The sequence below is a fragment of the Cyanistes caeruleus genome, chromosome 2, assembly GCF_971803275.1.
Source record: "Cyanistes caeruleus chromosome 2, bCyaCae1.hap1.1, whole genome shotgun sequence".
Taxonomy (NCBI): Eukaryota; Metazoa; Chordata; class Aves; order Passeriformes; family Paridae; genus Cyanistes; species Cyanistes caeruleus.
The window spans coordinates 74,955,594-74,981,388 of record NC_141702.1 but is presented as its reverse complement, the minus strand read 5'-3'; the positions used below and the strand labels follow the sequence as shown (position 1 = coordinate 74,981,388).

General features: G+C 36.1%; 1 protein-coding gene across 2 annotated transcripts in view; it reads right to left on the bottom strand.

Moving 5' to 3' along the window:
- PDE10A (phosphodiesterase 10A) overlaps positions 1 to 25,795 on the bottom strand; it is a 172,335-nt gene that overhangs the window by 50,275 nt on the left and 96,265 nt on the right. For both annotated transcript variants that reach the window (XM_086877961.1, XM_086877962.1), the window contains exons 3-5: positions 19,012 to 19,040; positions 7,764 to 7,884; positions 5,797 to 5,846 (exon numbers count right to left, since the gene is read on the bottom strand). In XM_086877961.1, the coding sequence (XP_086734087.1) occupies positions 5,797 to 5,846; positions 7,764 to 7,884; positions 19,012 to 19,040 (200 nt within the window). The remainder of the gene's footprint in view (positions 1 to 5,796; positions 5,847 to 7,763; positions 7,885 to 19,011; positions 19,041 to 25,795) is intronic.

Sequence of the window (25,795 nt, the reverse complement as noted above, 5' to 3'; positions counted from 1 at the left end):
GGTCCTGGTCACTGGCAAGTTGAACATGAGCCAGCAGTGCCCTGGCAGCCAGGGGGGACAACCCTGTCCTGGAGGGCATCAGGCACAGCATCACAGCTGGGCAAGGGAGGGGATTGTCCTGCTCTGCTCTGAGCTGGGGAGGCCTCAGCTCCAGTGCTCTGTGAGGTGCCCCCCACCCAGGGAGACAAAGATTTAGTTTCAGATAAGCACTGTTAAAGTGAAAGGCATGGCTTTAAATCCAGGGAAGAGTGGATTCCATTCCTCTGCCTCAGGGGATGGGTCCTGTGAGCCTGGGAAGAGTTGCCCCATCCCAGACCCCTGGTGGGGCAGCAGCCCAGGGTGTTCCAATTGGGTTTGAGCCCCTGGAGTTTCTCCCTTGCTCTGTTCCTAGTGGTCCCTGACCCTGAACTCCACCCTGGTTCTGTCTCTCTAAACCCATCACCCTGCCTCTGTTGGGGCTCTCTGTCTCTGTGTTTGTTCCTGTGTTGACTAAATGGTTTTTGGAACAGAATCCCACCTCATTGGTGTTCCATGCCTGTTCCTGGTAACTGTAGCCTCCCTGGAAATGATCCTGCAGCCCTGGAACGCAACAGTGCTGGGGGCAGTTTTGGGTGCCACAATATAAAGGAGATCTAAATCTGTAAGTGGGGATCCAAAGGAAGGCCACAAGGATGGTGAAGGGCCTTGAGGAGCAGCCACAGGAGGAAGGGGCAAGGTCACTTGGTCTGTTCAGCCCAGAGGAGACTGAGGACCTCACTGCAATGACAGCTTCCTCATGAGGGGAGAGGAGGAGCAGGCACTGATCTCTTCTCTGTAGTGCCCTCTGACAGGACCCAAGGGAATGGCCTGAAGTTGTGTCAGGGTGAGTTTTGTTTGGATATCAGGAAAAGGTTCTTCACCCAGAGGGTGGTTGGGCACTGGAGCAGGCTTCCCAGGGAAGAGGTCACAGCACCAGCCTGACAGAGTTCAAGAAGTGTTTGGGCAATGCTCTCAGGCACAGGGTATTTCTTGGGGTGTCCTGTGCAGGCCTGGAACTGAATTTTGATGATCCTCATGGGTCCCTCCCAACTCAGGATATTCTGTGATACTATATTCATTGTGAACACATTCCATAAGTCCATTAAGCTGAATATTAAATTAAACAAGACTAAAATCTCCCTAAATACATTTTGACATGTATTTATTTCTTTCAGTTTGATAATTAATTGACTCAAAGTCACCCTCAAACACTGTAACTAAACAAGAGGTTTCAACTCTCCTTTGAGTATCACTATTCACGGGCAAATAATAAAGCAACAGAACTCTTCCACTTTACACATTAAAAAACCCCACATGGTCTTAGAATAGATTCAAGGATAAAGACCAAAGCTTCCTGAGCTGACTTGTAACTAGAAGGATTTCACCTGGAAACATGTTTAAAAGGCTCAAATTTCAGAGATGTCTATGCATTCAAAAACAGGAGACAGTTAGCAAGCTGTACATGTTTTTTCCTGGGTTAATAATTCAAGTCACCCACGCCATAACTCACTAGGTGGCACTGCATACACATCAAGCTGCAACAACTTTTGCATGACCAGACATTCAAGAATGGCTTAATAAAATACACCCTGAAGCACAGAGTATGTGCACATATTTGTGGCCTCACATAATTATTTCTTACAATAAAGCTATTGGAAACTTCTGTCTGAAGCGAGGATAATCTGTTTGTCAACACAATTTGCAGTTTTAGGAACTAAGTAACACAAGACCAAGTAAAAGCTGCTCCAAGTGTATGCCTCTTAAATCGAAGTCATACATCTTTACGTAGGAATCACGGTGTAATCATGAGGCAAATTACTCATACAAGTGAGAACTATAAACAAGAAGTGTCTGAAGAATTGATTAATATAGTAATACATTAGGAACTCTGAAACTCTGATAAGTATTTTAAAAATACTGCCTTGTGAAGACGTCAGCTTATGGGCTTAAATCCATGCCCAGCTAGCATGACACTTAGGCAATTGATTCATACATACAGTATCCAATATGAGGCTTTCAGTAAATCCTTTAAGTCATGTTTGAAGATGATACTTAATTAAGGTCATAACAGGAGAATTATGAACTGTATATTCATCCCCATAAGTAATAAAAAAGAAAATTGAAAGAAAGTCAAGACCTTTGCTGGAGAGTTGTGAAACATTCCTGTTTGATCTGGAACTGTTTCTGCTCTCCCGTATATAGATAGTATTTGTAAAATGGATGCTAGGTACCCTAAGAAAAAATATTTTGATTTGTATAACTACGCTAACCCATGGACAAGGATAATTCCTTAGATATGAAGAGGAATACCAGAGGCAGTATGGGAACAGGTCTGTTCAGATCATGACCCTGATGAGGAAGCTCTACTGTTTTAAATGCGAGTACTTTGCAATTCATTCTACCAAATTCATATCAGAGGCAGAACCAGATTCTGATACACTGGGCAACTCCATGGGGAAGGAAAGAGCTGGATATGCAAGAAGTGCTTGCCTGCTAGAGAGCAATCATTTGAAAAGCAGAATCACCATCAGAACACTGTCAGTAAGGACTGCACTGAGTGGTAGTGCTTACAAGCAATTTGAACACCCAGAAGGATGCTAAAATAACTGAACTGTCCACACTGGCACCATTCTGGCACCAATTCTGAGTAATACTTGCATAAAGAAATGCACTGGAATCTGCAATTGATGTGGCATCTTCTATTTCAAGCAAATTCACTCAAGTAAATATCCTGAAGTCATTCAACCTGAACCGTCAGCCAGAAGTTGCTTAGTCCTTATGCTGTTTTCCAGCTCTAATATAGTATGTAAACTTCAACAGAGAAAGAAAATAAGGCTGTAAAAAACCTTTTTATATGGACAGATATTTTTACAAACTTATTTTTGTGCCATTAAACTCCAAAGGAATTTTTTTCTAAAGCATTCTCCTCCTTTAAAGGTCAGTGTATCATCTGTGTTTTGCAAAAAGAAAGGGACTGGCCAATCTTGAGTTTTTCCTTAAATTAGAAGAATTTTCTTTCAGTTCTGATATAATCTTCATGTAAAGAAAATTCTGCCTATATTAAATATGGCACCAAGGAATGATTTACTATGCACTCTTAGTAATCCATGAAAAAAGAAATTTGTAATGATATGGCAATTTCCTCAGTATTAATAAATAATAGCACAAAGTATGTAGTAATCATTTAATGGTTTTCATTTCACAAAATTTAAGCATTTTTTTTTAAAAGGAAATTATCTCATATCCTAATTAGAAACTCGCTATTTAATCCAGGCTAAAGGTAGTTAAGGATATCTCGTACTGCAAAAATGTTCCTTTGATGAGATTAACGCAAGCCAAAATACTCAAATCAGGATCAATTTAAACAAGCAAAAGTGTACCTATGCACATTTAAACCAGGACTGAAATGGAATTAGTGCTTGTGCTTCAGGTTTGGTCATAAGCTTCTTTACAGAAAATAGTCAGAACACACATCAGTAAATATTAGAAAACCATTTGAAAGTAGTTATCTACTCATTAATAAGATTCCTCCATTCTTACACACTCCCTTCCCAAAACTTAATTCACAAAAATATGTACACTTCCCACCCCCACACACACTGGCTGGATAACAAGCAGATATTTTCCAAGATAATGAACAAAAAGCCCAATGTTAAATTGTGGAGGGGAGAAGGTTGAGAGGATGACAGGTGCGGGGAGGGAGGGGAAGCATTTTGCCAAATTTGCAAAATTCAAATCACAAATATAGCACCAAAATATTAAGCCACCAAAAAGCAGACACTATTCTTGAACACATGAACTTAGATATTCAGCAAATACTTTGTCCAGCCCAAGGGTTTTAGGTTTTTGGGGCTTTTTTTTTAATTTCAGCTTAAAGAATTAGCTCATTCCTGCTTTTGCTTATTGCATGAGATGCAGAATCTTTTTGTTCCCATTTTAAAAAGACATTTAATAAAAATAAATAAAAACACATTGCCAGGGTTTGCTGGGCAATGGCTAATCTCACTTGGATGCATCCTTTAAATTAAATATTCAAGAGACAAGAGCTCTTGAATTAAGCTATAATAATAAGAAATTATCCAAATTAATTTCCAATGACAATTTCTTATAAAAAGTAGGCTAATGCATGACCATTTAGTTACAAGACTACAAACATGAGTTTGGCCCAAAGCCCACTGAAGTGAATGGAAAATCTCACACTAACTTCAAAGGACTTGGGATCTGTCCCTATAATAACTACATGAAGAACATTCCATTTTGGGTGATGCAGTTACATAGCAGTGGTTAATAAAGTCAATGTGTGTTTTTAGTGGTTGGATCTTTTTTCAGGAAAGAGTTGCACTGGAATAATGGGAAGCAAATAGATTCATCTCCCTAATATGTTATTAAAAAAAAAAAAGCACAGAAGGTCATATAGTACCCAGGCCCTCAGGGTATCAGAAGGCTGTGAGTAATCCCATATTATGCCACACTAATCTAATAGGAAAAAGCTCACCATAGTAAGAATTCTCTTTGTCTCAAGGCATTAAGTTAATAGCTAGCAGGCAGTCACTGCCACCAAAGCTGGCCAGCACTGTGCATTTGGGATGGAGGCTGAACTTCCTGCGGGTTCCTGCCTCTGGCAGCAGGAGGGAGCTTTTCAGTGACTGTCTGCATCACCCCCTACCCAAGACAATGAATGCTGTCACCTACTAATGAGAACCAAAGATTGCATTCATAAAGGAAAAACAACATGTTTCTTAAATTATATCTTTTGGTGAAAGAATTATTTAAAAATATATGCTATTCTTATGCTTAACAGAAGTCATAAAGAGAAAACAGAATTTTTTAACAATAAAGTGGGTTATCTTTAGTATATGAAACAATCATATCACAAAAAATGTAAATCTTCATTTCCATTTCATATAGGAAATTTCTGTATGGGCCTTCTTCCACATCAAGTTACTTGCAGGTTTGTACTTCTTCAATTCTGTTTCCACTACTTCAAAAATGTAATTTTTACCATTTTTTTCTGAATTCAAATATTGCACAAAGAGCAAAGGAAATTGGCTAATGGACTATACAAGAATAAACTATTAAAACTGGCTATGTAAAATAAGGAAAGAAACAATGAGAAAAAATATTTTTCCTGTCTACTTACTACTTGTTTCTTGAACCAATGAAAAACATAACATTTCTGTCAAATTGTGATTTTTTAGTTTGCAGGAACTGACTGAAGTACTAAACTGCATTTCCTTCTTGATACCCATTCAAAATAACTACGAAGTCGTGTATCATCCTAACTGTACAAATTAAACTGTATAGAAAAAGATGTAAAGTATCCTAGCATTCAAATAACAAAACAACAAATATTGGACTCACTGTTATTTGATTTATTACATCAGAAACTAATTGAAATAATAAATTTTAAACGTATTATTTATTTTATGCCAACTAGAATCCCCATCTGAAATTTACATTACCTCACTATCAAGTTGCAGCTGACAATTAACATTAAAAAAAAATCAGGGCGATAACTAGATGCAAAGTAAAGGCTATGCAGAGAGTAAATCCATGTTAAGTCTTCTGTTCCTTAAAGACAATTAATAACAGGGCTAAATCACAACTTAAGCTTCCAGAGTCAGAGAAACAATAGCACAACTGCCAAATGTTAAAAAAACAAACAAAAAGACCTAGGGTCTAAATGCAGAGAATATTTTTTTCATTACCACCATTACTATATTAGAAAACATACTTGTGAAAGTATAGAAAAGCAGCGTTTTAATCCAGTGTACTTACATTATTGCATTCTCCCAGGAAATACAGTGCAAATCCATCAGCTTTTGTAGCTGCCAAGGCAATAACAAAAGAAATAATTGTACTCACAGGGACAAATCAAACTTATGCAACATCTTTGAGGTGAAGCCACAGATTCAGTTCCACTTAGAACAAATGTCTACACTTCTAAAGGTTAAGGTCTTTTGCTGTGTCCCCTAAAATATCCAAGAGTCTACAAAGTTAGAGGTACCACAGAGTTCTTGCTCTCTTCATTGGCATTTACTGCATTCTAAAAGATAATTAGAAGCAACTTCTTTATACATCTATACTCCAAGGCCTAGTGTCTGTAAATGCAAATTAATTCATACAATAGGAGTCACATAAAAAAGTATATTTACAGTATAATCCGTCAGATACCATTACAATTTCTATGAGTAAAATAAATGCCAGTTGTAAATGTTAAGTTATATTTGTCTTTGCCTTAAGAGAGAAAATCATGGGAAAATGAGGAGTTACAAATACTGCTATAAAAATGTGTTTCCAAACAAACTGTTTCTATTTTCTGCACATATTAAAAATACTGGCACTCACCAGAAAGTTTATACTTTTTAGATTTCTGCCAGATTCAGATTGTGGTATGAAACAGGGTAAAGTCAAGTTCCTTAAACTCTCAAAAGTTTAGAGCAAACCAACCATCATAACTTACCCTCAAAATCAGAACAGTATATAGCAGAAAAGGTTTTTCACCCTGCTTTACACAACAGACTTGGATTATGTGTCAGTCTCTCCAAAGTTAATAAACATTCTAGCCAGTAAAAAGGCATATCTGGTACCTATTGTTTCATGAATGAACTCAAGAATCCTTTTAGTACATTTAAAGGGAAAAATTTTACTTGTGCTCAATCAAATCAAATGGCTTTCCTAATTTCTTTGACAAAAGGAAAAAAGTTCCAATGTGTAGTTACTTGCTCACTGTTAGCTGAGCAGGACTGATAATTACAAGTTGAGGGCACAGTAATTTGTGTTCAGATTTTAAATCTTTCATCTGTAATACCTAAGTATATTGACCTACAAGGCAAGTGAGTACTGTAAAGGAAATAATATACAAAAACCCCTCCCATCTTCTTTACAAAAATGTAAAAAATAAATAAAATTGTAAAACATAATCTGTATTGTCAAGTCTCACTTGCTGTGTATTAACAAATTTGATTTGCTGTGAGTTGGACATCAATATCCAAATCAGCAAAATCAGCAGAGAACAGGTTCCTTTAAAACATCAGATATATATAAACCAGAACTATTATTCATCATTACAAAATGATGAAGTAGCTGGGACAGTAAAACCTTTCTAAAGAGCTGACTGAAATCTACCATGACACTTCCTACTGAAGACTGAGTAAGTCCACGCTGGCTAAAAAGAAGCCAAAATACACTTACGTTGTTATTGCAAGTGATTTGTTTGTTTTTACTTTTTTAACTTTTGATCATATGTAGCATTTGCTTACACAAAAGGAACTTACATCAGATAGAAAAAATAGTTAAACAACTGAGTTTAAACTGAGATCACACAAAAGATAGACCTTCTTCCAGATACATTTCAATTGTTTCAAAAGAAGTTTAAGAATGCAGTGATATTACTGATAGATTTATTTTTTTTCAGTATTGAAACTGCAACACCATCATAGTCGATTCTTTGGTTCATTTAGCATGAGACTCTAATATCCCAACTGGATACACAACTCTGTCCAAAGATGAAATTTACTTAAGTGCAGCTAGGGATTCACTGAGGGACAGAAGGTGAACTAAGTTCAGACTGAGAGAACATCCAATGGGAATGCTGTTATCCCTCAATACCTGTCTTTATTAATTTATTAATTTATTAATTTATTAATTTATTAATTTATTAATTTATTAATTAAACCACGTAAGAAATGTACTGTGCACTGATGCTGAGTAACAGCTCAGAGACATCTGAGTCTCCTTCTTACCTATTTTTATGATGCTGCTCAGTTCATACAGAAGCAGTTGGTTATCTCCTCCTGTATCCAGGCGCTGCTCTATGTAGCTGTTTAATTCGTACACTACGCCTTGCATATTCGTATCCTGGTACTAGGGAAGCAAAGATGAGAAGAACATTTTAGAATAACTGAGATGCATTTTGCAGGTTTTAAACATACATATTCTTTAAAAATAATATGTTAAGATTTCAATACTAAGCCAAGCAGAGCTGTCCTAATCCAGCTGCCTGAAGAGCAAGGTCACTGTTAAACAAGAGGCACAGCACTCCACTCTCTGTTCATTAGACATGTGTTTAAAGCACATTGAAAACATCACTGAACAGTTAATATTTGCCTAAACTGAGACAGGATCATGGACAATGTCTAAAGAAAATGAGAGAAATTACAGTTATCAAGTAAGTAGACTTCAATTCCTTCCTTTTAAGCTTCTAGTCCACCAGGAAAGGAAGCAACCAACTGCCTTAGATTCATGTGCCACCTCTTCCACATCAGATTCATGTGTCAAATGGCAGAACTGTGCCAAGCACCAGAGCTTTCAGATGGTGGTAGCTCAGGAAGCTCAGCCTTTCAAATAATGAAGTGATTAACACCAACCAAGTGATGGACAAAAACCACAAGTCAAAATCATGCCAGACAGTGTGGCTTCATAGGCAGTTGTTCCAGCTGATGATGGCAGACACAAATCAAATCTGTTGGCAGATTACAAATCAGTTAGGATATTTAGATGGGAGCCATGGGGTGCTGATTGCTGGTATGATGGAACAGCATGACATGGTTAAAATCTCACAGGAAAGAAGATGCAGCCTCCCTTCAGGGACCCAGCTGCATTTGTTTATCCATTTCCCAAGTTCTGAAGGGCTGATAAAAACAGCACTAAATGTCTATGTGTAGCATGACAGCATCACGAACAATAATTTCACAGAAAGCAATACTTGGCACTAAGTAAAGATTCATTACCCTGCCCAAAACTGGTAATGTGGTAACTGAAGAAAGTAATATGGTCAATTACTTACTGAACTCCATGATGCAGTAAATTACATTGCTTAAACTAAAAATTAAGTTGGTGATATTTAGACAAATTAATGTTGCTTGAAAGACTAAGGCTTACTCTTCTGCTCATTCATACTTCAGAGACAAGTTTAATATAGATCAGACTAATATAAACTACTATGGAAAATATCATAAATGTTCAGAGTATCACAGTCTAGCCCACTACCATGCCAATGTTTATGTGAACATATGTAACTGCTCAGTATTTTTCTAGGTCTTCTCTGTAGATGTGGGAAACCTCTACATGTGACACTTACATATGGATTAAGCACATCACTTACACAATATATTTCATGATATAACTTTTATTCCCCCTCTTCTTTTCATGCATACAACACACTATATCATGAATACAGAGCATGTAAAGATATGTATTTAGGATACATTTTGATGCTTCATCTCAAAGAAACCAAAAAGCTCCACAAACTGAAAAACCCAAAGTGCTTGCTGGATATAAATTCCCAATTTCTTTAAATTCAGCAGATCTTAATCTTGACTTTAAAATGGCTCCTGAGAATATACAATCTTTGCCATGACCTCTTCTTAATCTATTAATCTATTGCTCCACATGGACATATTAGAACATTTGAGTCCTAGGCTGCCCAAATATTCTCAATGTATAACAAACCTGACACTTCATAATTCTTTCTGTAAAATGATGTGACAGTTATACATTTTGACAGCGATGTAAGGTCACACTGCATAAATGCATAAACTGCTGCAAGTCTTGAGTTTACAATACAGCATGCCACCACCAATATTAGCACCATATGGCAGCTGGCAAGCTTCCACTGCCTGCCCTCTGTTGTGTCCCACATTTACTCCTGTATGCTTATTATTCAAAGGGAGAGAACAATAGTACAGTTTGATGCAAGTGGAGCTTTTATGCTTACAATCTGTAGCCATAAGTAGCCATAAAGCAGGAAAATGGTGAACAAGAGTCTACACTATTCAGACGTGCTAACCCCAGCCTGCAAAAATGTGTGTAGCCACATACCTTAAAGTAAGAGCAGCTAATCAAGCACACATGCACAAAGCCTTTATCATCTGGAAAAATTCCTTCTCGGAACTTGGAAATGAATACACATCTTTTCGCCTGTGATGCACAGTCAGGATTTAAATCAAATCTTCAAAGGTTAAAGCTAATACGTTAAGAGAACACATCATCAAAACGAGCCCATTGGCATAATAGCCATGGCAGAATGACTGCTTTCCCTCTAATCAAGCAGCAGTTCAGCATGCATAATAATTATATAATAGCTAGGTGCCCTTTATCCTCACCTCTGCCACATGTGCTTGCAAAGGTTTGGTAAGCAGGGAGAACCATTGCCATGCCACTGAAGAGTCGGCAGCTGCGAAATGCCAGCCGTCGTTACGTGGCACGCGGCTGGTGCCGACCTTCTGCGCACCCACAACCGGCCAGAGGAACACAGTTTGTCCAAATTCACAATTAAGTCATTCTTAAATCAATCATCAACATAAATTTACTCCATCATGCTGTGAAATGGTTTTCATTTTATTACAGTAGAGTGAAAGAGGGGTTTTTTTTATTAGGTTCTAGGCATTTTAGATCGGATGACCACAATTACGTTTGGTTGAAAAGCCACAAGAGTCTTTATGAAACCATGTATTTAAACACTGAGTAAGTCATCAGGAACCTCTGGTACAAGCACTACCCAATGTGGTTGCCAATACAGACTGGTGCATATTTGGTGTAAAACTTACTTCAATAAAGCAACTCCTCAAAAAAATTAAACACACTCAGTGGAAAAGGAGTATATATATATATATATATGTATGTGTGTGTGTGTGTGTGTGTGTGTGTGTATATACATATATGTATACATATATATATATGTGTGTCTATGTATGTGTATGTATGTATGTATATACACTATCATATGGAGTAAGTAGAGTTTCTGAATTTGCAATTTAAACATTGCTCATAAACTTTTCCCTTAATTCATTCTTCCCATTGCCGATTTCCTTCTATTTAAGATTCAGTGTCTACAAGTATTTTGGTATACTTACTGTAAAAATCTAAATTTCAATGTTGTTACATAAAATAATTCAACTAGACTAAAAACTAGTTTAGTACTATCATACCAGCATCATATTTCTACTAGCTGTATATATTTTAAAGCTATGAAAATGGACTAACAATTAAGAAGGGAAATTGTGTTATAAATATTCATAATAAAATTTATGAATATAAAATAAGGCTGTTTTTACAGGATTTATGTAAAAATATTTATATGGTTCTTAGTCTTTGTAATATTGCAGCGCAATAGAAGACAACAACCCATGACAGGTGATTAAGAATAGTTTTGTGATATAGAATTAAAGAAGGAGGCTAGGAACATAAACATTAAAGGAGATAATGAAATACTGTAGAGATAAATTTTAAGTATTCATTCTAAACAATTAAGACACATGGGGAAACTAATATTCAAGTACACAATTTAATATCTAAAGTAAAAAAGCCCAAAAAAACCTGAAATGAAGATTATTTCCATGCTTTGATGATCATATAGCAGCTGTGCCACAGGCATTCTATGCTTTTGCATGAAAGATAAAGCCCCTGTGCTGCAACAAAAAGCCTTCATTAATACAGCAGAGGGTCAACAAGTGCCAGCATAATCCAGAATTTGTTTTGCTTGCTCTGTAACTTCTTAAAATGTCATATGAATAGCCATGAGTAAGTTTCTATGCAACACTTATTCCCAACTACAGAGCTCTTTCTCCAGAGCAACATATTCCTTGTTCTGCAACAGAACTTGGCCCTTTTGCAGGCCTCAAAGTGTCTGATCCTATTGCAGAATAGAGTTAGAATAAACAAGCACCCAAATTCCATTTAATGTGGAGAGGGCTAGGCAAATGTACTTTGGGAATGCAGAAATTCAATGGATGAGAGAAGGAAAAAAAAACCAAAAAAACAAAATCAACCAAACTTGAATGTCCTGGGAAAACCGTGTTATCCCAGGTTTCCCTTATTTCATTTGCTATGCCAGAGGAGCCAGGAGGAGAGGTCCAATGCCTGACTCTCACTGCTGTGCAGTCTGCTGAGTGACCTGATGTATCCAGTGCCACCAATTTTATCCAACTGCAAAGCACTCTAGAGCTGTCACAGGGGGCCACACCATGGACAGATGGAGAGGCACTTGAAACTGGCGACATAATTTTGATCCAAGACATGTAAGCAGGCCAAAAGAGAAAAAAGCGCAAATAAACAAAGAGAAACATCTCAAACAAACAGGAAAAAAACCCACCATAACCACAAAAGCACAAACAAACAAACCAACCACAACAACAAAAACAACCTCAAAAATGAACAACGAAAACACTTTGTGAAATCAAAATGGCATTCTTCAGAAAGAAGAAAATGAACTCAGCTTCCCAGGTAAAAAGGAATCCCTGGACCAGGATTAGATTCTACTGGGGCAAATAGAGGTTTGTGCAAGGAACTTCAGCTCTTGAATAGCGTGAAATCACTGAGAATCAAGGATGTACATAGGCCAAGGACATTGTACATGGACACAGGAGTTGATAACACCCATTCTCAATCTGGTTACATCAGTTAGTGTTTTAGATAACCAGCTTCTTCAAATTGCCTAAATTAAACTGTCAATGGCAGCATCAAAATTTGCAGATAATGAATTAAAATAATTCTGTGCAACATTTTTACACAAAAGAATGTCCTTAGGCAGGGACTGGATTTCACCCAAGGTTCTTCAGTCATTTTTATAAAACTGACAGCTCCTCTCTATTAGCATACTACAGAACATAGGCAGCTGCTGAACCAAAAACAACCAAAATCTCCTCATAAATGTCCATCCAACACAAGTTTTCTTTCCTATAAAACTATAGTCTTGGCAACAGGAGTCATCAGGGAAAGAATTTAAAGATGAACTAAAAAACCCCTCGAAAAAAAAAAAGAACACTTGTCTGAAATCTTAATGGTCTGAATTAACTTAGTATTTGGTTGAGATGTCAGTCCAAAATATTTCACGCTAGGTATTTTCTTACTTGATCAGAAGTATAAAAAGACAGGTCTTACATACCTATGTTCCCAATGTCATTGATACATGCATTATAAAAATAGAAACACTTTGTACTTCTCATAAAAAAATAATTGTTGTTATAAATATAATTAAATAAACTATTTGATTTTTTTTTTCTGAAATAGATCAGCTTTCCCTTCTCTTGGGTTGCACTATGAAAAATCCCATATGCACAGTTACTATCCTGATTTGAGAGACTTGGTCTATATAATTTTCCAGTTGCATCCATAACTTATTTTTTGGAAAGACAATCAATACTCAATTACTTGTATCTTTTCTAAAGAAATACTATATATGGCCTTTAAGAATTTTTGCACTATTACTTTATTTACCCATATAATAAATGGTTTCTTAAACTGAAGAATATTCTTCTGTGTTTCCTTTTTTTTCTTCTTCACAAAGGAATGCACAATTAGAAAGGAACATATTGGTGACTAAATCCAGTCCCTTGAAGGCAAAGGCGGCCTTGTAAGAGACATTTGGTTTAAAAGTACCTAAAATATTCATTCCATGTGTCATTACACTTTGTCACAATGAGTATTCAGACAGCTAGTGTAGAAACAAAGGCCAGACCTGTAAATATCACAGCAGTCACCTACTTCTTTAAATGGAAGAAATTGCTTTATTTTATTTTAGCTATAGTAATGTTATTGCACTTCTGATGACCGACCAGAGGGTATAAAGAAAGAAATGGCAGCAGGGGAAAAATAAAATAAAATAAAATAAAATAAAATAAAATAAAATAAAATAAAATAAAATAAAATAAAATAAAATAAAATAAAATAAAATAAAATAAAATAAAATAAAATAAAATAAAATAAAATAAAATAAAATAAAATAAAATAAAATAAAATAAAAAAAGGTCAACCTATTTAATTAAATCAACACAAAAAATTATTATAGTATTATTATAATATATATTATATTATATATTATAATATTATTTTATGTGTAGTGAGATAGGTTGTGTGCATGTTTGCCATGTATGTTTATGTATACTTCTGTCTTTTCTAGGCCTGGCACTTTCACTGCCTGCAATGTTTTGCACTGTTTATCTGCATTGATGGCTACTTCCCATCTTGCATGGAAACTGGTGTTTGTTATTTTGGGGCATAGATAACCACAAGATAACTGCATTCTAATAACACTGAAAACACATATAAACTGCACATGTGAAGAAACAAAAATATGGATCTAGAATTCAATTAAAAATAAAATTAAATAACACAAAGCCCTTAAACTTTCAAAAGGCTAATCAAGCTGCTTCTTTCAAAGTAGAAATGCTGTGCCAAAGGATGTGAAATCCTCAGACTGAAGAAAGTGGCAAGAAAACTTGCAGTACAGAGATGGCTTTCAGAGGAGCAAGGAGCTTGGAGAGGAAAAAAAAAAATCAGAAGAGGTAACTGGGCTTGGCTGGAGCAACCAGTTTTCTTTAAACTTGGACACTGGAAAGCAAGAAACTATAAAGAGTAGTCTTAGCTGAGGTGATTAATTTTAATGCTTGTACATAGCCTCAGAGAAAACTGCTCCTACACGCATTTGTCTGACGTCTATTCTTCTTGTTTTGACTGGAGAGGACATAGGTTAGAACTTGCACGGTAAATAAAGTTTAGCATTGCAGCACCATACGCAGGTATTTATGAATTTTTTCTTCACTCATCAAACACCTTCATGACAAAAGCAAAGAAAGGAAAATACGAGATGACATTTGGCAGCACAGGCCCTATTATGATGCAAACCAGCTCTCTTACTCTTCACAGAAAGGACTCACTAGTTTTGAAGGCACACATTTCCCAGCCTTTTTATGTAGCTGATTTCCAAGCTTCAGAGAGATGGTGAACACCTTTCCTAGACGAAGCTTCTTGCCCCATAGCCCCCACTCACTCTAACCTTCCCATCGGCTCCCTCCCTGTTATCAAATGGTAACACAGAAATAAATAGCTTTACAATAGGAAAAATAGATCATAAAAAGCAAAGGCTTCACTTGCGAGAAAAGAACATTATGATTACATAGAAGTAACCATATAATCTGGTATTAACTGTAAGGCTCATAAAACTTCATGAATATCTCAATTATATCACCTCTCCAGATTATATAATAAAACAGCATAATGAGCTTCAGTTTAACTTGACAAGGCTGAATACTGCTCCTTTTTAAAAAGCTTTTTATAAAATGACATTCCCTCCTAATACTTGACTTGCAAGCACTCTAAAGACACCATGTACAAAATTAAAAATAAACTTCTTCATTTTCCTACCACTGTTGCTTATCACTACCACAGTATTCACAAGGTTTTCTTTTTAAAGAAGCCAGCTTATACAAGCATCTTCTCGTGACAATAGGTGCAGTGCCATTTGCAACACTTCTAAAGGCTAAATATATATTTATATATATTTTTATATTTGTTCTAGTTCCCCTAACTTTTTGATTCATTTGTTCTCAGTTCTGGGACAATGTGAAAACATTTAAATCCCATCTTTAATAAGAAGATACTACAAGGAAGGGGCTTGCTTTGCCAATGTGTCATAGAGAGCCTTTATTATCAGTTGCACAGTGAAGATACATGCAATTACCGCAACTATTTACTGAAAACACACTTGCTAATTCTGTGACTGGCAGTGACATACTGTGCTGGGTGCTGGCTGGTGCCAAGGCAGCTGCCAAAAAGCTGCAAGTCCAAAAAGGGGAAAGGAGAGGATTAAAGCATCATTCCTGTTTCCAAGAATAAAGTACTCTAAATGAGCAAGTCACTTGCTAGGTAATAATTTTCTGGTGTTTATATGGTAAACTTCTACAAAGTGAATTGCTGTTGGCATTGCCAGAGTTTACAAAGCAAAGGTACTTGCCAAAAGGCAGCTTCCCTGGAAGCATTGTTCAAGTAAACATGGAATGGAAAGTTATTAAGCAAAATGAACAATTTTGCCGTGATCATATCAGGAACATTGAGTATTTTCATTTAAACTTTAGAATCTGAGGTACAAAAGAGCACACAGTGATCACGGGAAACTTAGCAGCACGTAGAACAGAATCCTGGCTATAGTTCATGAAGGAATGGGGTTATTTTTGCCAGCTGAAAAGAATAACATGTCTCCAAAGCACACTGTTTTCACTAATGTTGTCAGAGAACTACATCTTTAGTCTAGATGTGCACGAATATACATGCACTCGGTGCTCAAACTCACACTTCTCTATTTTAGTTTCTATTGCAGATGAAACAGCAAAATAACAAAGTATTCAGCTTAAGTTTTCTTTGTCCAAGCAGTTCAATAGTTGGTTTTCTTTCTGAAATCCCTCTGCCCAGAAAACCGCTTATGTAGCTAGGATGGATGGGATCAGCCAACACACATCTGCACAATAAGTGAGCAGAGGAAGCTCAGCATTTCCAAGGATGTTCCCAATACTGCATCATGCAAAAAAAGGGATTCTGTCCCCAGTTACATATATTTCATTGACATTGGAAACCAGTATTCAGAAAAAAGTTCACAGGTTCACTGGTCACAGATGCTCATGAGGTATTTTGTAACCAGAGCTGTTCTTAAGCCAAAAGCAGTCTACAGGAATCAGGAAATCTCTCCCCTCCACCACCCATCAGATGCTATGTCAGGCCAAATGAGGAAATCTTTCCATATAATTTCTGAACATCAAAATATTGACAAAACTGTCATTAGTAGACCAGAATTAAAAATAATCAATTTTGAAAAGCTTCTTTTCTATTCTACGATTCTTAAAATTTAAATTATGTGCAACTTAACTCCTATTTTCTCTTTCTCCTCTCCCCTTCTTTCAAAAACTTGAACTGCCAACATCCAAGTTTGCTTTTTTATTTTAATTTTCTACTGAGAAGCTAAAAATATATTCAAAATGCAAAATACAAGAGGATTTCTAAACTTACATTTCAAAATTTCTTAAATTTTCAAAGCATGAAGCTGCAACATAAAGCTCTTGAAAATACTGAAATCTCCTTCTAACAATTAAAGATTTTTTGCAGTATATTCCTACCTCATTTTGTAGCCACCATGGTATTGTTAAGCAATCGGTGCTTTAATTCTGCTATAAATTTCCTTTCACTAACCCTAATTTTTTCTTCCTTATGATACAAGCTGCTTCTTGCAGATGTTTCCAGGAATTAAAAATGTAACACTTAATGACTTCAAAACTCATAATTCTTCAGTCAGCACGAACATGTCTTTTTGTCTGAAAAACATTACTCACGTACAGAACTTTCCTAATTTAAATTCTAATTTATGTTCATATTTTAATTAAATTGGTATCTGTTTGAGCTGCTGCTGAAGAAAGAGGATGTATTACAATGGTCTACATTATTATATAGGGCATTATTCAAAAATACAGATAAGAAACAAACCTGTTAATTTATAGCATGGGGTATTACTGAAGTACCTTCAAGTACTTTATTTTCAAAAAAGCCAAACCAAATAGTAGTGTAGCACAGTATACATACCAAGTGCACAATGATTGATGGCTAAAAAAAACAAGGGAGAAAACGTTTACATAAGAACATCTGAAGTATCATCTGTACCCTACTGATTCCAGGGCTTCAAATGACAGCCCATCCATCTTTAGGAAATCCTAAGCCCCTATATATGACTTTGAGGGGCTGAGACGGCTGCAACAAGTTTGAGAGACACAGGCAGTGACTGTCAAGGCAGACTTAGGGGTTCAGAACTTGTTTTCTTTTCCTTAAATAGCTCAGATGTGGTAATCAAGATATATTCTGTAATTCTGTTTTACAGAGGCTTAGGTAAATGTTAATCTACTAAACTAATGTCAAATAAAAGGAACTTCCCCACGTACATAATTAGAAATTCTGAGATTCTTAGGCAAATCTTTAGCTATTTTGAGATCAAAACAATATAGATAGATATACTAATAACAATAATTCCACATTACACCAAAAGGTATTCACTGTCATAACAGTAGCATACAAAGGTATGAACGAAAACCATGTTGAAAACTAATGAATTACTAAAACATACTAATTTTCACCTAAATCCCCAACACCTTTGTAAGTCCATGGTATGTCATGTATATTGAAAATGTCTGCTTGCATTAACTCATTTTGGAGAACATTTAATCTCCTTTTTGTAGACATGTATGAAGTGAACTTCAGCTCCCCCTCATCCCAGCCCTCTGCTGACAGGGTTTCAAAACTGAGGTTTCCCATACCAGCCTTATTTCTCCACTCCTTCCACATTCTAGCATTTTCCAAAGGACTTCTACTGAGTGCAGGAGCATCCAGCCAGATTTTGTAGTCTTTCAACCTGCCCTATTTTTAATATGTGTCTGACACTACTGTGCTTCTCCTGGGGACATGAAATAGTTTCTGCAAGACATTCAAGAAAGAGAGCAAAACAGAACTATGATTCCACCTGGGAAAGCTGTAAGGCCTCTCCCATCTTATAAGGTCCCTCAGGATGGCTGGAGCCATCTAGGGGCAACAGATTGCCATGTACTGATCTTTTCTCAGTGACAGCAAAGGTACTCATTCCTAACAGATCCCTGTAATTAGGGATCTAATCTCAGTCATGGGCAGATATTCCTCATGACACAGTGTCAATCAGATCTAAGGCTAGGGCTGGGAATCTATTACTGAATATGTTTTTTTAGGATTTTACATTGCATTTCATGCAGACCACTGCAAAATAATTTTAATCAGAAAATTTAACTTGTTGTACCATACCGCATCTCAAAAGGGAGTTATTAAATAGGGCATTTTTCTTCCCTTCCTATGCTTGCCATCTATTGAGGCAGTTATACTGATTAAATAGTCTGATGTTATGTTCAAAGTCCCATGAATTTCCTAGTTTCCGTGAAGTACCTTTTTAAAACTGGATCATGAAAATAGCACTGGGAGAACTCTAAATGCAAAATACCCTTCAATTTATTTACAGCCAATCAAGTGTTCCCAACATTTATTTTCCTTATTAACTGTTCTCTAGACAGTCTGTACAGCACTTTTTCCTCTAGAGATCCACTATAACCAGGGAATAGAGAGAAATCTCTATCAGTCTATCAGAGTCTATGGAAAAATCATCTCAAGTGAACAGTGGGCCACTTCTTTTTAGAGGGGATAGAGAGCAGCACTTACCCTGCTGACTTCTTTAGGAGCCGTTTCATCTAAAAGGAAACAAACCAAACAATTAGGCACTCTGGGAAATTTCTAGGCTGAATGAAGAAGAAGATAAAAAAAAACTTCAAACGCTTTTTGCACATTTGTACAAAACTTTCCTATCACGGTTCGATCAAGTGATTGAAATATTCTGAGACTGGTTTGCATTTACAATCTTTTAAAAACTTCTAAAGCTAAAAATCAACTGAAATTAGGACAAAGTATTTAGGAATTCTATCCTGACTTAATAAAAATACAAAATTTCATACGTTTTAGAATTCAGAGGGAAGCTGGCACAGCCCAGCTAAACAATACATTTATATCCAATAGTCTGAGAATTAAAGGCCTTTGTTACCAAATAAATGCCACCAACACTCTACAAGGAATCTAGTGAGCAGACTGAGACCTTCTGTTCTAATATCAAAGATTCTAGTACTGTTGACTTTTTGGATGTGGAAAAAAACTCTTGTAGCCATAAGAAAAGAGGAATATCACTGATGTGATCTGGCATAACATGTTAAAAGAAAATAGATTACAATATTTTATAAATATATATATATATATATGTATGTATGCATATACATATAAAAACGTTTTTTTCTTTTCAAATGCGAACAAACTTTCATGCATTTTTGGTAAGTTTAATACATATAAATAAACACAGGTACAATATCAGAGCTAAAACATTGAGTAGTACTTCTGAAGATGTGGGGAAAGCAGCAAGAACACATCTGCCACAGGAAGAATTTCCAACTTTCAGTTTAACCACACCAAAAGTAGCTTTAATACACCTTTACAAACCTCCAGTTGATAGTTGTTTCTGAAAACATGAAGAGAACTTTTAACCTTTTATTTGCTCCTGGGAATCAAATTACTATATTTGGAAATTAAAATTAAGTCAGGAAATAGATTTAATCTCACAAAAAATACCATATGTTTTTATTTGTCAAAGGCTCTTTATACCTTGCCATTTAGGATGAACTTTTAAACAATAAAGATAGAAAACTCCCCTATTTTCTAGCAAACTCATTTAACACACAATTTCTGATGAAATAATTCTCTATAGCAGATTTTCTCTCAAAATTGAGCGATACCAAGGAAAATAATATATTTCACAACCATGAGTGAATATTAGTCTTCTCTAAATCCCAGTCAAATGATATGCCGCTAATTTACACATGCAGAACATGGACATAAACAAAATTAGGCAATTTAAGGCAGTTCTGTTGCTTGCAGTGCAATGTGTAACACATGCTCTGCCACCTTCAGTGATGTGATCTTCCTGAACCAGACAAATCTGCATACCAGTTACAAGAAGAGCCAGAGCTACACTCAAAATCCCTCTCCCCTACCACCTGACTTCTGACACTGAGCAACAGGAAATGTGAATCAGAGAAAACAGAGTGATGACATGACACTTTCCTTGGAGTGTACTCGCAGTTTTCAGTAACCAACGGATCAAACATTTCTTCAATCAGTGGTGACACACTTCTGTTTAAAGGATGGGGTTTTCTTCCTCGCACTTTTGTGAGGTAGGAGGGGTGTTAGATTTTGTTTGGCTGGTTATTAAAACTGAGTCACGAGTCTTCAGCATTCTCAAAATGCTATGAGCTCCACATATAATATGATAAAAAACTATTTTACTTTGAGTCTGCACAGTATATATTTCATCTGATGCAGCCTATTCACCTTATTTATCGGCCCTGGGATTCTACAGATCTCTCAAGCAAGTCCTTCTCTGCTTCATACCCCATCTAAACCTTTCCTGATTTGAGAGGTCTGGTCTGATTTGGTGCTGGTAACTCTCACCACTGCTGCCACTTCCTCTGTCCCACTGCACCTTGCTGGGTTGGGAAGTCCAGAACTACAGACAATACTGCAGCACAGAAAAACACAGCTAGATCTTGCTGAATGACACAGGAATGATTTACAGGTTTCTCTCTACTTGACAGGAATAATTCCTAGCATTTTACTTCTTTCTTGATAGTTACTAAACCTTGGCTAACATTTTCAAAAATTTATATTCTGTAATATTGATATCTCTCTCAAAATTATAATTAAGACTCCCCCCCCCACCCCCACTGCATGTGTAAAATTACTTTCACCATGTAAAGTAGTCAGCATTTATCAGAATTAACTTTGCCACCTGTTTTAGCTCTCACACAGTACCTTTAGTACCCTGGATTAGTATGCCCTAAAAAAAAAAGAAGAAAAATCTTATCTTCCAAATTAACTTCAACCCTGCATCCTTTTACTCAAGTCATGATGTATATATTGAAAAACAAGGGTAAATCATACTAGTGATCTCTCTCTACTGGAACAAAATCAATGTATTGTAACATATGGAATATAAATTACTACCATCACAATTCTATCGCTTTCACCCCATTGTAAGACATAACTGCCACTGCAATTTCAGCTTAACTACCTATACAATTCTAATTAACAACTGCACAGTGCACTACAGTTATGCAAAATAATCATTACAGTAATTAAAGACAGCATCCATCTGGGAAAGCTTCCATACTAAACCCAGAAATATAAGATAGAAAGAAGCAGAAAATAAGAAAGGGAACAGACAGAAAAAAAATCCACAGAAGTTTGTTGTCTGGGAAAGTATAAATGATGCTAGGTTTAGTTTGGCCCGGGGTTCTTTTTATTGGGGTGTATGTGAAGAGGTGTATTAAATTGTGTAACTGTGTTCATTGAATAGGAAAAATTCAAATTTCATTTTGCACCTTAAAAAAAAAAATCCCATTTCATATTTAGATTTCTATGCATGCATTTTAAAAAAAGAAAACAAAACAAAGGCCAGTAAGTTTTTGACAATTGCAAGATGCTAAGCCAGATCATTCACAAAGAAAACTTTAATGCAGATAAAGTTTTCTGCTTCTCAGACATTAAATTCTGAGGCATTTACCATGGAAGCAATGATTCTAATTCCCAGTTAGTTTTATCACAGGAACTCTTCTGGAAAAACAATGTTGACTTCCTCCCTTGTCTTATGCTGTTCTTTTTTATGTGTAGTTAAATACTGATGCTGGTACACTATTGTTGTTGATGACAGCAAACAAATGCTCAGGATTAATTCTGTTTATGAGATCCCAGATAGCTTTAGAGTCACAGTTTCCTAAGGAATTTTTTCCCACACAGCAGATGTCAAATTGACCTTATAACTTTTCTTTTAAAAATTTGCTTTAGGCTTCAGATAATAAAACAGAAGTTGTAACGCTGCAATTAGACCAGCATGTATATATTTGCTGCTTTTTTTTTTTACCTTGAAAAGTGTCATACACCTATAGATCAATAGAAAATCCACATCAATTTGTGTGGATGGGCTAAAGACTGATCTCACCACCATGAAATAAAGTTTACCAAGTTTTACTTTATCTGTGTGGTAGAATGGCATCAGTCAGATGAAATTGGTCAGTCTATTTCAATTGCAATTTACATCCTTGTTTTAGACATCTTGAATCTGGCAGCTTATGTCTCCACTGAATTTGTAAGATCTTTCAAAGACACCTCATCTGAGGGTGGGTTTCTTAAAGCAGTAACTATCACACATATGCAATAGAAATTTCAAGCCATCACTCCAAAACATTCTTGCTTCTTAATGCACAATCTCATGGGCACCTCCTGATTTTCAAGTCTCAATTTACCTCACAATTCAGAACCACTTGTATTACTTCACAGAAAACTTAGTTTGCTTAAACATCGACTTAGACATTGAAAGGGAATATTCATTAGATTGATCACTGGTGGCATACTGTGTTCCTTTCCCTGAAGCAGGACAGAACATGAATTCTATCTATTTTACATGAACAATAAGATCTACATTTTTATTTTGAAGTTGCTCAGTTCTTCCTCTTCTTAACTAACATCATACAATATCAGACAATAAATAAAGCCTGAACCAAGACTTCACTGCAGATGGTAAGCAGAGAAACATATTGTCTGCCAGGTGTCCTAAAATTTTACTTCACTCCTTTGCATATAAGCGAACAGGGCACTACACACAATAGGCTGCAGGGGACTGTGCATTTGGCTTCATTAGGCATACCTAAATCTGGTAAATTTGGAAGCTTATTATTTTCTATGGTCTTAGCCCACACTAAACTGATGAAACAGTTGGAGCAATTTCGCAGGATGGCTTATTCTGGCCAGAAAACTTCCAAAAGGCATCTTCTGAAAGTATCACCAGTCCCTGTGAAAGCAGAATAGCATGAGGAAGATCCAGGGGTAGCTCCACACTTATACATCCATGCTCATAAAAATCCTCAACTGTACAATGCATGTGACAATTTAAACTAATCTATGAAGGGCATTCCCACATCTGCTAAAAGCTCCATAAAATTCCATAGAAGTCTCTCATGTGTAATAGACCTCAGCAAAAATCATGTTGGAACCTGGGCTCTGACCATCAGGAAGAAACTTAATAGTTTCCAGCAGTAAATATGCTTTACCAAGAAAGTCTATAATTGTGTTTTATGGTAATTAGCCGATGACTTCATATCCTATTCAACAGGGCTGTTGAATGACAAGAGTGTTAAACTGGTTAGCTCATCTGCCGTATCAGTCAACGAGGTGCAATCACCACTGTTTATTACCGGAATGCAGCCACAAGACAATGGGCTGAAGAGTGTGTAAAACAGTTTATCATGTTTTCATACTTGCCAGTTTACAGCTATACCTCCATGCCCATATCTACTGCTTTTCTTGTCCCGCACAAAATTCTGCCTGGCTTTCACTCCACTGGATGCAGTGCAGCTTTCTTTAAAATTAATTACATATCTTGCAAGCATGTCTGGTGAAGGAAGGTTCTCATCCAGTAGTAAGACAATTTCAGAATTACTCTTTTTAAATCAAATTTGATTTTCCCTTTTTAAATTTATAACATATCCTTAGAGTTTTCTGAAATCAGTGTATCTAAGAAACAGAGTTATCAGTACTAATCTGTCATCTCACTTTTGATCAGAACTGTCCCTTTACTCTTGAATATTTTTCAAATATCAAATTCAAACATCAAAATCAAAGTATTACTGTGTTCATGGGGTGTTTTCAAAGACAAGGAAAAAATTACATTTTTGTTGGTTTAAATACTATTCAGACATATACCTTAAGCAATTGTATTAAAATCAATAGAACTGCTACAGCATGCATTGGAAAACAGAAATTCTTTCATGTATTAAATGTCATGGCATTTCTGTAATGTATAGTGGTTTGGGACTGAAAGAGATGATTAAAAGAGAACACTGAAGCAGGTCCTACAAAGCTCCAGCAACCTGAGAAAAGCCCCACTGGATCTTGTCCACTGCAAGACATATGGATATTTTATAAACACGTTTATATATAAATAAAAATATTATAAATATTGATAATATTAAAAATATTTTATTTGGATATTTTAAAAACATGTATACTGTTAGGACCCTGCTGGGCCTCTTGAGTTTGGCCTTGAGTTTGTTTATTCCTAGACCATGAATATCTCTTCCCAACTGATGAGATGCCTGGAGAACTTTAAGGAAAGACATTTCCTCCTGCTTTCCCAACATCTATATACAGCCCACACTCCACTCTGAGCCCAGCGAGGCAAGGGATGGGATCACACAGCTCAGTGCTGTGACGTTCCCATCCCTGGCACGGAGAAAGGTTCCAAGACTTGTTGGCCCAAAGAGTAACCAAGAAATTTCAGCAGGTTGTCAGCTTCTGGAGCAGGAAATACTGCAAATGGCTCAGTGACAGCAAGAGAACATAATAATCTTACACATGTTAGGAAGAATGTAATCTTTCACTTACCCTGGGGAAACAGAGAATCAGTACCAACATTTTTAGCAAACTTTTTGCTTTTAATTATTTCTATTTTGTTCTCATCCCTACCTTTTTGATCACTGTATTCTCATCTCCTTCTGTTTAGAAACATAAAAGATTGTGGTTTTTTAGGGAGAAACATGTCCATGTAATAAAAGTGTAAGTTATTTGACTCTTAAGAAATTGTTTGAAATTTTCAGATTCCAGTGTTTATTGCTACAGAGAATCAAAAGTAGAACAAGGAGCTTCGCAGTCTGCTTGATTTTCTTCTTTCTGCACCTCTGACTACATGGAAAACAACTGCATGAACTTTGCAGTAAAATCCTCAGAATTTGCAGAAAAATCAAGACTGTGTAGTTTTCTTCTCTTCAGAACAGCTGACAAAAGAAATAAAAGAGAATGCCCCAGAGGAAAAGTTTGCTAACGTCAACAAGGGTAAGGGATCATTAGAGCTTGAGATGATACCTTACCACGTGGGAGGGTGCAGTGATCCAGTGTGAAACATATTTATGTCAGGGGAATCATTTCAATCCCTCTGAAGAAACCCTACTGTAACTACAACATAGGTACATTTGTATTAGAGATGTATTTTATTTACCTTACTCTGGAGATTGAAAACCAAGAAACTAAAAAAATGTTTAAATTAATCAGGAAAAAAACCTGAAGATGAAAAAGACAGACTAAAATTTACAAATTAAGTTATTTTGCTTTTAGGATATTTCAGCTGATTTGTTAGTAATCATAATCAAGCTCTCAGTGACTGAGTTGAATATTACAGAAAAATGATGTGCAGATAATTCATGACTTTGGAGTCTTTGAAAAATGACATGTTACACTAACACGATGAACAGATTGAAACCAAGAGAAGATTGAACTATTTACTACTTATCAGTACCACCACTGTGAGTAAAACATTTTGCTTGCAATGAGAAGACTGCTAAAAGAAATATAAAAT